The sequence below is a fragment of the Lotus japonicus genome, chromosome 1, assembly GCF_012489685.1.
Source record: "Lotus japonicus ecotype B-129 chromosome 1, LjGifu_v1.2".
NCBI classification, from domain to species: domain Eukaryota; kingdom Viridiplantae; phylum Streptophyta; class Magnoliopsida; order Fabales; family Fabaceae; genus Lotus; species Lotus japonicus.
Window position 1 is genome coordinate 102421137 of NC_080041.1, and position 12507 is coordinate 102433643.

A 12507-nucleotide genomic window follows, 5' to 3' on the forward strand; every position below is an offset into this window, starting at 1 on the left:
TCTAACAGAAAACCAAAAAACGAAGGTATGATAAAAGATTTGACAAATTATCCTCAGTTCCTCACAGGAAATAATCACATCAGAATGACCAATGCAAGGAGGAGCATGAACAAAGTATCATCAAATGTATTGAAATTTCAAATTAACAAAAAACAATGTCAGTGAAAGCAAAATTAAAGGTAAGTCTACATGACAGAAATAAATTAGACTGAACTTGCCTTTCCACTAAACTTTTTCTCAAGCTCCCTAACAAGCCTAACATGAAACTTCCTGAAAGCTTCCCTCAATCTATGAGGGACATGGATAATATTAGAAATTAGGAGGCCTATACTCAACCACAAAAGCTAGCTCAAGAGTTGAGGTTTGCACAACCCTTATAAACACTTGATTGGCCTTATCTCTAGCCAATGTGGGACTTCTAACACACCCCCTCACGTCCAGGATTTGAACAGACTGGAACGTGGGAACAACAACGGGTGGCCCAAATATGGGAGGTCTCCACACAACAAATGGATCTAGGATAGGCTCTGATACCATATTAGAAATTAGGAGGCCTATACTCAACCACAAAAGCTAGCTCAAGAGTTGAGGTTTGCACAACCCTTATAAACACTTGATTGGCCTTATCTCTAGCCAATGTGGGACTTCTAACAGATAACAACAGCCTTGCGGTTCCCACAAATATCAATTTGTCTGCAGATCAGTAATAAAAACACAAGTCAGAAGACAGACAGAAAACTCATGGCCCTTCACAAACAAAGAAGAATGTAATACTCATTCTTACACTGCTGAATTGATGTATGGATCTTTTAAATCACTTTTGAGCTCCAATAGGTATTTTCCAGATCAAACAATGCCTGCAACAACAAAATTAAAACAAACAAAAACATTTATACATTGGAAAAAAGTGCAATCAGCAACTGCATCCACAGCAACATTCAAAACAACACCTGCCAAACTGACTCTTCAAACTCAGTAGGCTCAGCATCCTTATTGAACCCCTGTGGATTTTCTTTCTTGATGTTTACATCTTCACAAACTGCTGTCAAATAACAGAACTTGTGAGTGCATTCCAAGAATAAGGATTCCCCATTTGCATAAACCAATTTTTTTTTTAAATAATAAGTAAAAAATGATAGCTTTTTAGTTTTTAAATAGAGTTACCTGGAAATTATTCGATCTGGACTTGAAGTGTTAAATTAGGCTTTTTGGCTGTTGAAGAAGCCGGAGAAGTCTAGAGAACATAAGGTAATTGAGAGAAATTCTAATGCAAAAATCATACCCCAGTCCCAGGAACATTTCCCATGTAAAAACAATTAGAACAACACTTTGCATAATGAGACTGACAACAGATCAAATGCTATGATAGATCACCAATCTAATATACCAATGCCATGTAAAGAAAAGCATAGCTAGAAACTTATATGAAAAATAAAGCAAATAAACACCTGATTTTTCAAGTAACCTCTGCACAATCTCGTCCGTTGATTTTTTAACTGGTATAAAGTAATGGCATATGATCGTGGTTCACAGCTAAGGAAAAACTTCATTCAAACCAATTCCACCTACAGTAAACCAACAAGAGAGAGAGAGAGACATGAATAGAAGAGAGAGGAATGAGAGATATGATATGAGTTGTGATAGGAAAATAATAGAGATATGAGAAGAAAAAGTGAGTGAAAATGATATGGAAGAGAAAGTTTGTGTGAGTATATCAAAGTTGCACAGCTAAACCATATAATATATAGGCATGTTTCACCTCAGACAATGCCTCCTCCCACCACTACATTCTGCAAAGTCATTATTTGAAACTCTCAAAACGCTGATAGAGTCAACAAGGCCACCAATATCATCTTTCTCTTTGGCATAAAGAGGGCGTATTCCGCACTCTTTCACCAGGAACCATGGTTCAAAATCTACCCACGGATGGCCGAACCCGCCAAAATGGCCTATCCCAAAACTGAAGCTGAGGGCATGAAAGTTGCCTTTGTCTATTCTTGTAGAGTCCATTAACTTATATTTCCATAGGAATGTGTGGTCTTGCATCACATGTCCCATCCGTTGACCACTCCTATAGAAAGAGTCATTTAGCTGGTCATCATTGGGAAGGATGTGTGTGCAGCCATCATATTCAAATGTTGATCTGCATCTAAAATCATCAAATCTATATTGTAAATGATTCATATTTTCAAGTCGCAAAACGACACACATAGCAAAACCAATGAGCCTATTATCATTGTGCCAATTTAGAGAATCTTTATCCACAGTAACTGAATTTCCCTGGCAACGATAAGGGAACCAATCAGGAACTGCCCGCCCTGGAAAGCAGTAGAACACAAACCTATATGCATCCTCACTGATCCTAAGTCTTGCATCGGCCAGAGCATCACTGTGAGCACTTTGATGATCCTTTTCTTCATTATTGGTGAAATGAAATTCGAAGGTACCTTCTTTAGAATCATACCGGTGTTTAAACCTTGAATTTGGCATCACTCTTCTAATGGATGGGCAATCAAGTGCAAATAACTCCTTAAGAAATGGTGGAAGTTGTGGGATACATTTAAGCTTTCTGCAATGACTCACATCAAGTGATTCCAAGGTTGAAAGATGAGCAATACTATCCGGAAGGTTCACGATTCCAGTATCTTGCAGTGACAATTTCCTTAATGATGACAAGCGACCTATGTCACTAGGGATTTCTGTTAATTTACTATTTGGAAAATGTTAACAAAGAAAAGCACATAGAGAAAGTTATACTACCTATGCTATTTGGAAGTGATTCAAGATCACGGCACCGGTCCAGATACAATTTTTGAAGTCCCACCAAACAGTCCAATGATGAAGGCAGTTCTTTAATTGCTGTTTCTGTTAAGTTAATGTAAGCACAACTTTCTGAAGGCTCCAAGATCTCTGGGAAAGTATTTAGCTTTGAGAAACCAGATAAATCAAGTTCTGTGAACGATTTGAAAATGCTGCTTGGAAAAGTTTTAAGTGATTGGCAGTGGATAATGTCTAACTTGGTGAGTCTTCCAATTGAAGAGGGAATCATCTCAAGTCTTGAGCAATTGCGCAAGTTTAGTTCCACTAAATTTTCCACTGTGTCCTTGATATCAGGGATTTTTTTCAATTTCGAGCAACCACACAGATCAAGTCTTCTTAACAATTTTAACTTGCACATGTCGCTTGGAAGGCTTGTAAGGGATACACAACCAACGAGAATTATTTCTTCAATACATAGGGACTTAGAAAGGCTTGATATTCCAATCAAGGAAGAAGAATAACTAAGATCAATGATTTTCAAATTTGGTAATTCCTGGTGTAAAAACTAAATGATTAGGTGACAATAAAAGTATGCAAACCCTAATATATAATTCACATAATGAACAAGGGCACTATAATATTATACAAAGTATGAAGAATTAATTTAGAGCATTAAATTATATCTCCAGAAATAAAATAAAGCAATTCAACATAAAGCTTGAAATACCTTATTGCCCCACCAAAGTTGTTCAAGATGACTATCATGCATATAAAGTTTAACAAGATTTTCTGGAAAAAATTTGAGCGGCAAAGATCTTAGAGGAAAGTCTTCCCAATGAAGAACTTTTAAACCATCCGGAAGACTTTCAAGCAATGCAGGAAGGATCTCATTTGGTAGACATTCCCCTTTAAAAAAATTCCTATGGAAATAAAGCATTCTCAGATTAGGCATGCTTTTGAAAACTTCAGATTGCAGTTGATCTTTTTTTATTTTGCACATGTCGAGGAATATACACTGGACTTCATCAGTCCCCTGGAAGTAAATGCAAGAAATTAGAGATAAATAAACATGAAAGGATGTGTTCAAGTGTAGTTGTATGAAATTTAACAACTGCTCAATGCTTTATAGTCTGACAGGAAGAAATCTGTGAGACTATATGAGTTATCAAGTGGGACATGAGGTGCAAAAGAATATACCTTGTTCTTTCTTAAAACGTGATAAATTTCTTCATGTTTCCATAAACGACTGCGTTTTCCAGGATCATTGACACATTGTTTTCTACTCCCATTTCCCGGATTAGATCATGCATCTCGATATAATCTTCAGAAATAGATAGAAGGCCCCTATCTCTGAGAACATCCATTCCAATGTCAATAGAGAAACCACAACCATCTAGCATTTCCACTACTTCAACATATAACACACGACGGATTGCACAGAAGCAAGCTATGTCAAGAAATATGTCCTTCTGTTCATCATCCAGCCCATCATAACTTAATCTCAACACATTGAAAATCTGAGGACCGGGAAGCTTTTCCAGCTTTTCCAACTGACTTTTCCATACTTGTTCTGCTCTACCGTAAAGCAAATTGCCTAAAACTTTGAGAGCTAATGGAACCCCTTTAGCATATTTTAATACCTTTTCTACCAAGCGTGCATCAACTTGTACACGGTAGTTTGGTTTAAAGGCATTTATACTGAAGAGTTGTAGAGAATCTTGGAAATTCATCTCCTTGACTTCATATATTTCATCAGCATCAGCATTCTTAAGCACCTGCAAGTCTCTGCTAGTCACAATGATTCTACTGCTCGGGCCGAAGTTTTCACGCCCTCCAATTAATTCTTGAACTTGACTCGAATCTTTCATGTCATCATGAATAACAAGAACCCTTGCCCGTTTGAGCATTTCATCTAATAAACGTGATGTATAGACTTCATCTAAAAGCTCGGATAAGTATGTTTTACGTAGAATAGATGTTCCAACTCTTTCTATTTCTTGTTGAGCATTCTCAATCAAGCTAGTGGAACTGAATTGGGTCGCCAGTTTCTTATGTAGTGCCTTAGCCAGCGTAGTTTTACCTATTCCTCCCATGCCCCAAATTCCTATGATCCGAACATCGCCCACTGATTCAAGTTGCAACAAGGGCTGGATTTGTGAAATATGCTCTTCAATTCCAACCATTCCTTGAGTATGATCACTTGAGAAAGAACGATCCAATTTTGTTAAAATATCTTCCACAATACCATCAATAAGCTTGGATTCTGGTCTGGAACATATAAAAGGAACAAAAGCATTAGTCTTCCATTCTACTGTACATAGGAGTTAATATGAAGCAACAATCAAGAATTATGTGGATAGGGTGGCAAATCCACTAGTACTACCCTTAAAAAAATGTACCAAAAACACATTAAAAAAAAGAAGAAAAAGAAAACATGATTGAAGGTGGAAATTACAACCCAAAAGTTGGTCACCTGGTCGCATTTGAATCCCAACCGGAGAGATCAGCTGCTTCGGCTAGTGCATCCTTCCAGCTCTGTATTACTTCCTCTGGAAAGCGCTTTTCATGCTTAACAAACGCATCTGCATAGCTCCCTTTCTTCTGATGCCTAACAGTTGCTGGTTCCACCTTGTAGAAAATAGGTATCACATGCCTTTGATCATGATATATCTTCTTGCATTCACAAATCTTCACAAGTTCATTCAAACACCACGAGGAAGAAGCATAGTTTTCAGAGAAAATGATGACGTAAATCGTGGATTCTTGAATTGCTTTGTAGAGTTCAGGTGAGATCTGACGTCTAATTTGTAATCTATGAACGCATTGATGTTTTTCCTGCAAAGTTGAGCATAAAGATGACTGGTAAAGTTGTCACGCATGTCTTTCCCTCGGAAGCTCAAAAACACATCATACTTTGCAGGAGGAGATGAAGAAGAAGCTGCCATAACAATAGCAGCAGCAGCAGCAGAACTTGAACTCGCTAACAACAGTACTGGAATCAAGATATCTTTTCTCCTGGGCTCTGGCTGGTTGCTAATTGCTATGCCTTTTTTGGCAGTATATGTTGACTTCTCATCTATATTATCCATCCTTTGATAATTGATATTATTGCTTTCCGCGTCATGATTAAACTTTTTGACCTACTAAGCGTTCAACCTTTCACATCACACTATTCCCTCATTTTCTTGTTGAAAAATCTCTTAAAACGTACTAACAATTTAAAGATGAATGTTTTCCATGAAAATCAAGCTTTCGCAGATGAATGTTTTCCATGGAAAATTCTGAAAAACACGCTTTGTATAGAATCTATATATGAAATCAAGCAGATCATATCATCACCATTTACCTTAGTGAATAATACCAATGGACTACACATAAGGGATTTTGTTCTCACAATGTAATTCGTGATATAATTGAAAGAGAAGTGAAAGATAGATAGGAAGTCAGATATAAATGAAGTGAAACTGTGAATAGATAAGCACATAATAAAGTAAGAACTGAATTACGCTTTAATATTTTTTCATATATTTTGGGAAGGGTTTAGCATTACATTGATTTAATTTTGGAAGGTATGTCTATATCAGGTTGGCTATGAACTAAGCTTTTAATCTGTTTTTCATTTTGTGAATTATCTTTCAGTTTTGCGAAAAGAACCTGAAATTTATAAGAAAATTAAAACTCATCCTACATTGATGAAACGAGTCCCTTGTACTTTAAGAAACCAGGATAAAAAAACCAGCATGAAAGGAAATTATTCGGACAAATTTTAACCAGCATACACAATATGCAACTCTAGAACAAATTGAAAGCTGGCAAAGGAAATGAAACTAAGCATCTGTGATGGGATGCTCAAACACAACATCTTTGCCGGATAGCCTCCTGTATACTGCGGCAAAAGTCTTCAACTTTGTATTCGGTGCTTTTTCGTTCCTTTGGGTTCAAGAAAATCTATCGACAGGAGTACAAAGATACAATTCTGAATGAATGAATAAAAACTTGTGCAAAGGTAATCAATTTGCAAGTTTCAAAGGCAAAAATGACAACTTTCACACACATTTTACCAAGGGAATTCATTTCCAATACAAACATGTACATACATTGACATGGTAAAGAGGCGTTTTATCTTATAAGAAAGCTTTAGAAGTTGATAGGAAACAACAGCTCTACCTTCATAATCTTGGATCCATCAACTCGGTACCTCACACGCTTCCCAACAATCTCAGCAGACAACACGATATCCTCCAGCATTGCTTCATAAACAGCTCTAAGGGTTTGCGTGCAGGGACGTTGAACAATAAAACCCTTCATTGGTGGCCTCAATATCCTCCGGGTGGCAATCAAAATTACATCCTACAAGTTTAATATGATTTAAACAGGTCAGTGACAAAATGAAAAATAAAGCAACTCGAAAGTAAAGAATAATCAAAATGAGATTGTTCAACAATTCTACTTACTGAGGGGCAAATACTTAGTAAGAGCTAGTTCGGAAGGGTCACAAAGAAATTCCTCAGGACAGAGGAATAACTAAGTTAATATAGCCTGCATGTAATAAATAAATTACACTCTCAACTAGTTGAAGTAATCCTGTATTTGGTTTGTGGATATAACTCTACTATTTCATTACCAGGAGGTTACACCAAAGCACTTCCCTCAGGCATGATAAAACATTTCTGAAATTATAGAATGCTGCCTCTCATGCAATTATTACATCAGAATGGCCAATAGAAGGAGAATTAACAATATCAAATGAAGAGAAATGCTAGTAGCACACTCTTTTAAAGATACACTCCAACACACTCACTGTGTTCGGTTCATTTTTTTAAAAGTCAATACATTTTTTTGAGGTAGAAATGTGTTGACTTTTCAAAATATAAATGTGTCTCTAAAAGAGTGAGTTGTTAGCACTCTTCTGTAATGAATTCAAACTAACAAAAAATGTCAATGAAAACAAATTAACTACTTAGTCTACACAACAGAAATAAATTAAACTAAATTTACCTTGCCACTAAACTTCTTCTCAAGGTCACTGACAAGTCTAACAGTCTAACACGAATCTTACTGAAAGATTTTCTCAACCTGGGGACATGAATAACAACAGCCTTGCGGTTCCCGCAAACATCAATTTGTCAGCGAATCAGTAAAAACACAAGTCACAATACAGACAGAAAATTCATGACCCTTCACACACACACAGAGAAGCATGTAATACTCATCCTTACACTGCTGAATTGATTTATAGATCCTTCAAATACTTTTAAGCTCCTGATAGGTATCTTCCAGATCAAAAAGTCCCTGTAAGCTGCAACAACAAAACTCAATCAAAAACACTTACACATTGGCAAAAAGTGCAATCAGCAACTGCATCCACAACAACATTCAAACAACACCTGCTCGACTAACTCTTCAAACTCAGTAGGATCAGCATCCTTACCCTTGTAGATTTTCTTCCTTGATGTGTACATCTTCACAAACTGCTGACAAAGAACAGAACTTGTGAGTGCATAACAAGAATACGGATTCCCCACTTTTGTATAATTCTAATTTTTTTATAAAGAAAAAGTAAAAATGATAAGATTTTAGTTTGTAAATAGAGTTACATAGAAACTATTCGATCTTGATTTTATTGTTAAATTAAGCCTTTCCGCTGTTGTTTTTAACTGGAGTTTTATAGAAATTACTCAAAAAGTTGTACATTAAAAACTTAAAATGGATATCAAATTAGCTGTCAAATCACAATTAACTCTACATGCACATGCGTACTACATTTACGAATCATGGACTCAAATAATATGAGTAGGCTTAGTGATGACTGATGACTCGTGCTCACCATAAAGTGGGGACAAGCTCGCCAAGCAGCGCCTGAGTGCAGAAATTGAAACCAGAGTTGTGGGAGTGTCCACCATATCCAAATGATTTTGAAATAGATACCTGCAGCAATAAAAATAATCACCTATTAATGCCAACACATAAAGTAAACCACAAAGTAAAAGTGAATTCGCATGGCTTGAAAGCACCACTTACCAAAACCAAGATGATGAATAACAAACAACATTTTGTAATTAGCTATTACAGGTTATAAACAAGCAAAAAACTTTGCCAGTTTATAAATATTTGTAAAAATAAAAATGGATAGTATGCATAAATTTATTTTAACTTTTATGCATAAAAATAAATTTATGCATACTATCCATTTTTATTTATACATTTACTTTCAATTTATTTATTTCTTCTCATTCAATCATATCACTTATCACATCTCTGACTTTTTCTCTCTCTTTTCTATCCACTCCATTTCCACTTAAAAGGGAGTCTGAAAACAAAAAAGTTCAAAGGAAAAATGGGTAACTGAAACAATAAATTCTTCCAGCAAGTGTGTGGCCGACGGGATGGTTCACATAAACTATTTAATTGGAAGATATGATAGTTGCTTCATGGGCACACCAAAGCCTCAATTTTTTCGTTGAAGCAAACGTGGGTAATAAAACAAAATAGAGCAGGACCTCATAGGATAAAACCCTTAATAGGAACAGTAAATGTACAGTAGCAAAGAAGCTTAACCACTGTAGTGTTCACAGATATTAAAGGAAATTGAAATAACAAAATCACGGAGTGACTTAATAATGCAATATTAAAAATACAGAAAGAGTTATTATTGCAAGAAATATTTACATTAAAGTCTTTTTTTAGTCCAGTAAAATAATTTCACAATATCACATAATTTAAATCAGTATAAGGCAGATTCCATACCTAAATACAAATACATCCTGGTAATCAATCTGCAAACTGCATAGCTCTTCTCTTTCCAATCTGTAGAATCCAACAAAGCCTTTCAGTGTAATACTTAAAAAACAATGATTCAGTAGTAAGTCTTAGTAAATTAGTCAATAGCACGTAAGATTATGTTTCACCTTCAGGTATTGAGTATTGATATTGACCAGATAGATTTTAGAACTTGAGATAGATCCAAGCACTGACAGTCTGAGCTGACAACCTACTCATGAAATGGCACCTTTCTAGCTTTTTGAATACTGCGATTTACAGCTGAGATGATATGCGAACTTGGTGTCATTCCCTTTGAAGACATTTCATCAAGCAATTCAGAAGCTTCCTTCACGAGACCTCTTTTACAGAAGAGAGAAATCATAGCAGTGTATGTTACCGTATCTGGTTCTAGTCCATTGTGAATCATGTCTTCATATAGGTTAATTGCATCTACACAGTCATCTGTCTTTATGAGTCCATCAATCAAAACAGTGTAACAAATAACATCTGGACTTGTTTCCATTTGCTTCATATCACCCCAGATGGTGAGAACATCCGATGTCGCTCCATTTTTAAAGCTCCCATCAAGTAAGACTGTGTAGGCAATGACATCAGGTTTGATCCCTCTCCTCTTCATATCCTGGAAGAGGTCATGGGCCTCTTTCAAGTAATTCATCCTACATAAACTATTTATCATAATTGTGTACATTTGAACATCAGGAGTAGATCCTCTCCGAACCAAAAAATCAAACAAAGAGCAAGCCTGTTTTATATCCCCAGCCTGGCACAAAGCAGCTAATACTTTAGAATACATTATTTTGCTAGGTTCCACCTTAAATGACAACATTTTGTCCAGCAACTTCATAGCTTTGTCAATGTGACCTGCCAAACAGAGGTTACTAAGTAGCTTGAAACAAGAATCTTCTTTTGCAATATCCCCATGGTCTGACAGCTCAAGGAAAAGTTCATACGATTTTTCGACAAGGTATGCTTCACAATAGCCATTCACCATCGCAGAATAGATTTCCACACCTTTATCTTCCAGACGGTTAAAATATGCCTCAGCTTCTACAACCTTGCCTTCTGAACATAAACCTTCAATGATCAACTTGTGTGTAGTTGAGTTAGGCTTCACACCTTGTTTCTCCATATCATCCAATTTGCCAATTGCCCCACAAGCATGGCCATTTTTAGACAACCCAGCAACTAGTACATTATATATCACAATATCAGGTTTAAATCCATTATCTTCTAGAATGTTAACGTATGTCTCAGCTTCTCCAACCTTGCCTTCTGAACATAAACCTTCAATGATCAACTTGTGTGTAGTTGAGTTTGGCTTCACTCCTTGTTCTTCCATAGCTTTCAAATTGTCAATTGCCACACAAGCACAGCCATTTCTAGACAACCCAGCAGCTAGTACATTATATGTGACAATATCAGGTGCAAAACCTTTTTTTATCATTTCACTAAACATATCCGAGGCATCTAAGAGCTTATTCTGAAGGCAATACCCCTTAATAAGGGTTGTGTAGTGTTTAACATCTAAATCGATGTTCTTCACTCTCATCTCTTCCAGCATTTCTATTGCATCGTCCACTTTGCCTAATCTACATAAAGCATCAAACACAATATTATAAGCTACCCCATCGAGAAACATACCTGATTCTTTCAATCTTTTAAACATATCTACCACTTCTGAGGTCTTGCCCATCTCAACAAGACATTGAAGGATGTAGCTAGCAACTACACAATTTGTTTTTATACCCTTTGAAGTCATTTGACTACATAACTCTGAAACTTTGTGTAGATTACGATTCTTACAATATCCATAGATCAATGCAGAATAAATACGCACGTCAGGAACCAATCCCTGGCTTTCCATGTCCAAAACAACAATCTCCGCTTCATCTAATTTCATTTCATTACAAAACCCACGAATAACAGCGGCGTAGGCATGATCCTCTATAGGGGCATTCATCATTCTGAATTTTTGGAGCGCTTCATATCCCAAATCAGAACTACAATGATTGCAAATGCCCTCAATTAAAGCTGCACAACAATGGGAATCAAGATTCACCCCAGCTTCATCCATTTCTTTTAACATGTGCTCCGCCTCTTCCAAGTAACCTTTCCTACACAGTCCCTTGACAACAATGGCATAGGTGTAATTGTTGGGGCTCAAACCAAGCCTCTTGAGCTGCTTATAAATGGCCAAAGCCCTCTCCACTTCATTATGATCAACCAACCGGTTGATGAGAAAGTTACAAGTCCAAATACTAGGCAGAATCCCACGCCTCCTAGTTAGAAACAAGAAATCATAAGCCTCTTCAAACATGTTAAGACTGACACAAGATTTAACATACCAATCAAATGCTCTGAGCAAGTGGGGTTTCCTATCAACACCCTCATCCCCCTCCAAAAGCTCTTCAAACAAGTCATGGATTTCAAATGATGGGTCTTGTTTGGAAAGTGCAATGAGGTCAAGGAAGACAGAATCCAACCTCCTGTCCAATCCCCAGTAGCACAAGATCCTGATAATGGCGGCGTAGGTTGAAGTGGTGTGAGGGAACACCCCCTGTTGCTTGAGCTGAGTGAAGAAGGAAAGAGCAAGAGAAGGGCGGTTGTGCAGACGGTGAAGCGTTTGGAGCACGTTGGAGGTGTCCTTGTGAAGCTCAGGGACACGAGGTGGGGTGTCTGAGAAAGATGGTGAATCAACGTGGGCAAGTGCAGTTGATGCAAACCTCAAGGAGTAGTGAGTGGTTTTGGGGAGTGATTGGAACAGAGGAAGAAGCCGCATGGATGCTCAACCAACAACGTGCACGGTGGTTCTGGGTGTTTCACGGCGGAGTAAAAAGACAATAATCCACTATTGACAAAAACTAGGTTTGGTTATAACTTAGGTTGAGAAGTGAGCATTGTAGTTAGGTTGTAACTTGCAACTGATGAATGATGATCGATGTCATCATTTTTTCAAACAAATTC

General features: G+C 37.0%; 1 protein-coding gene and 2 pseudogenes across 2 annotated transcripts; all 3 read right to left on the minus strand.

Moving 5' to 3' along the window:
* Window positions 1–106: 106 nt before the first annotated feature.
* On the minus strand, window positions 107–6296 carry LOC130728542 (disease resistance protein RUN1-like; annotated as a pseudogene).
* A 176-nt stretch (window positions 6297–6472) lies between these two features.
* Window positions 6473–9807, minus strand: LOC130728554 (40S ribosomal protein S7-like; annotated as a pseudogene).
* Window positions 9752–12495, minus strand: LOC130728544 (putative pentatricopeptide repeat-containing protein At1g13800). 2 transcript variants are annotated; one of them, XM_057580051.1, is made up of 2 exons: window positions 11889–12495; window positions 9752–11819 (listed from the first exon to the last, which is right to left on the minus strand). In XM_057580051.1, the coding sequence occupies exons 1-2, from the start codon at window positions 12320–12322 to the stop codon at window positions 9752–9754; spliced, it is 2502 nt and encodes an 833-aa protein (XP_057436034.1). In that variant the 5' UTR covers window positions 12323–12495. The 2 variants fall into 2 exon arrangements, with proteins under 2 accessions (XP_057436034.1, XP_057436033.1); XM_057580050.1 differs by having other exon boundaries at window positions 9752–11822.
* Window positions 12496–12507: the final 12 nt, after the last annotated feature.

What these genes read in the sequence shown, in the direction of transcription:
- LOC130728544 (XM_057580050.1), bottom strand. Translation starts at nt 12,322, where the DNA reads ATGCGGCTTCTTCCTCTGTTCCAATCACTCCCCAAAACCACTCACTAC. An exon ending in TTGCTCAGAGCATTTGATTG is followed by an intron (nt 11,823 to 11,888) that starts GTATGTTAAATC and finishes GTTTCTAACTAG; the next exon opens with GAGGCGTGGGATTCTGCCTA.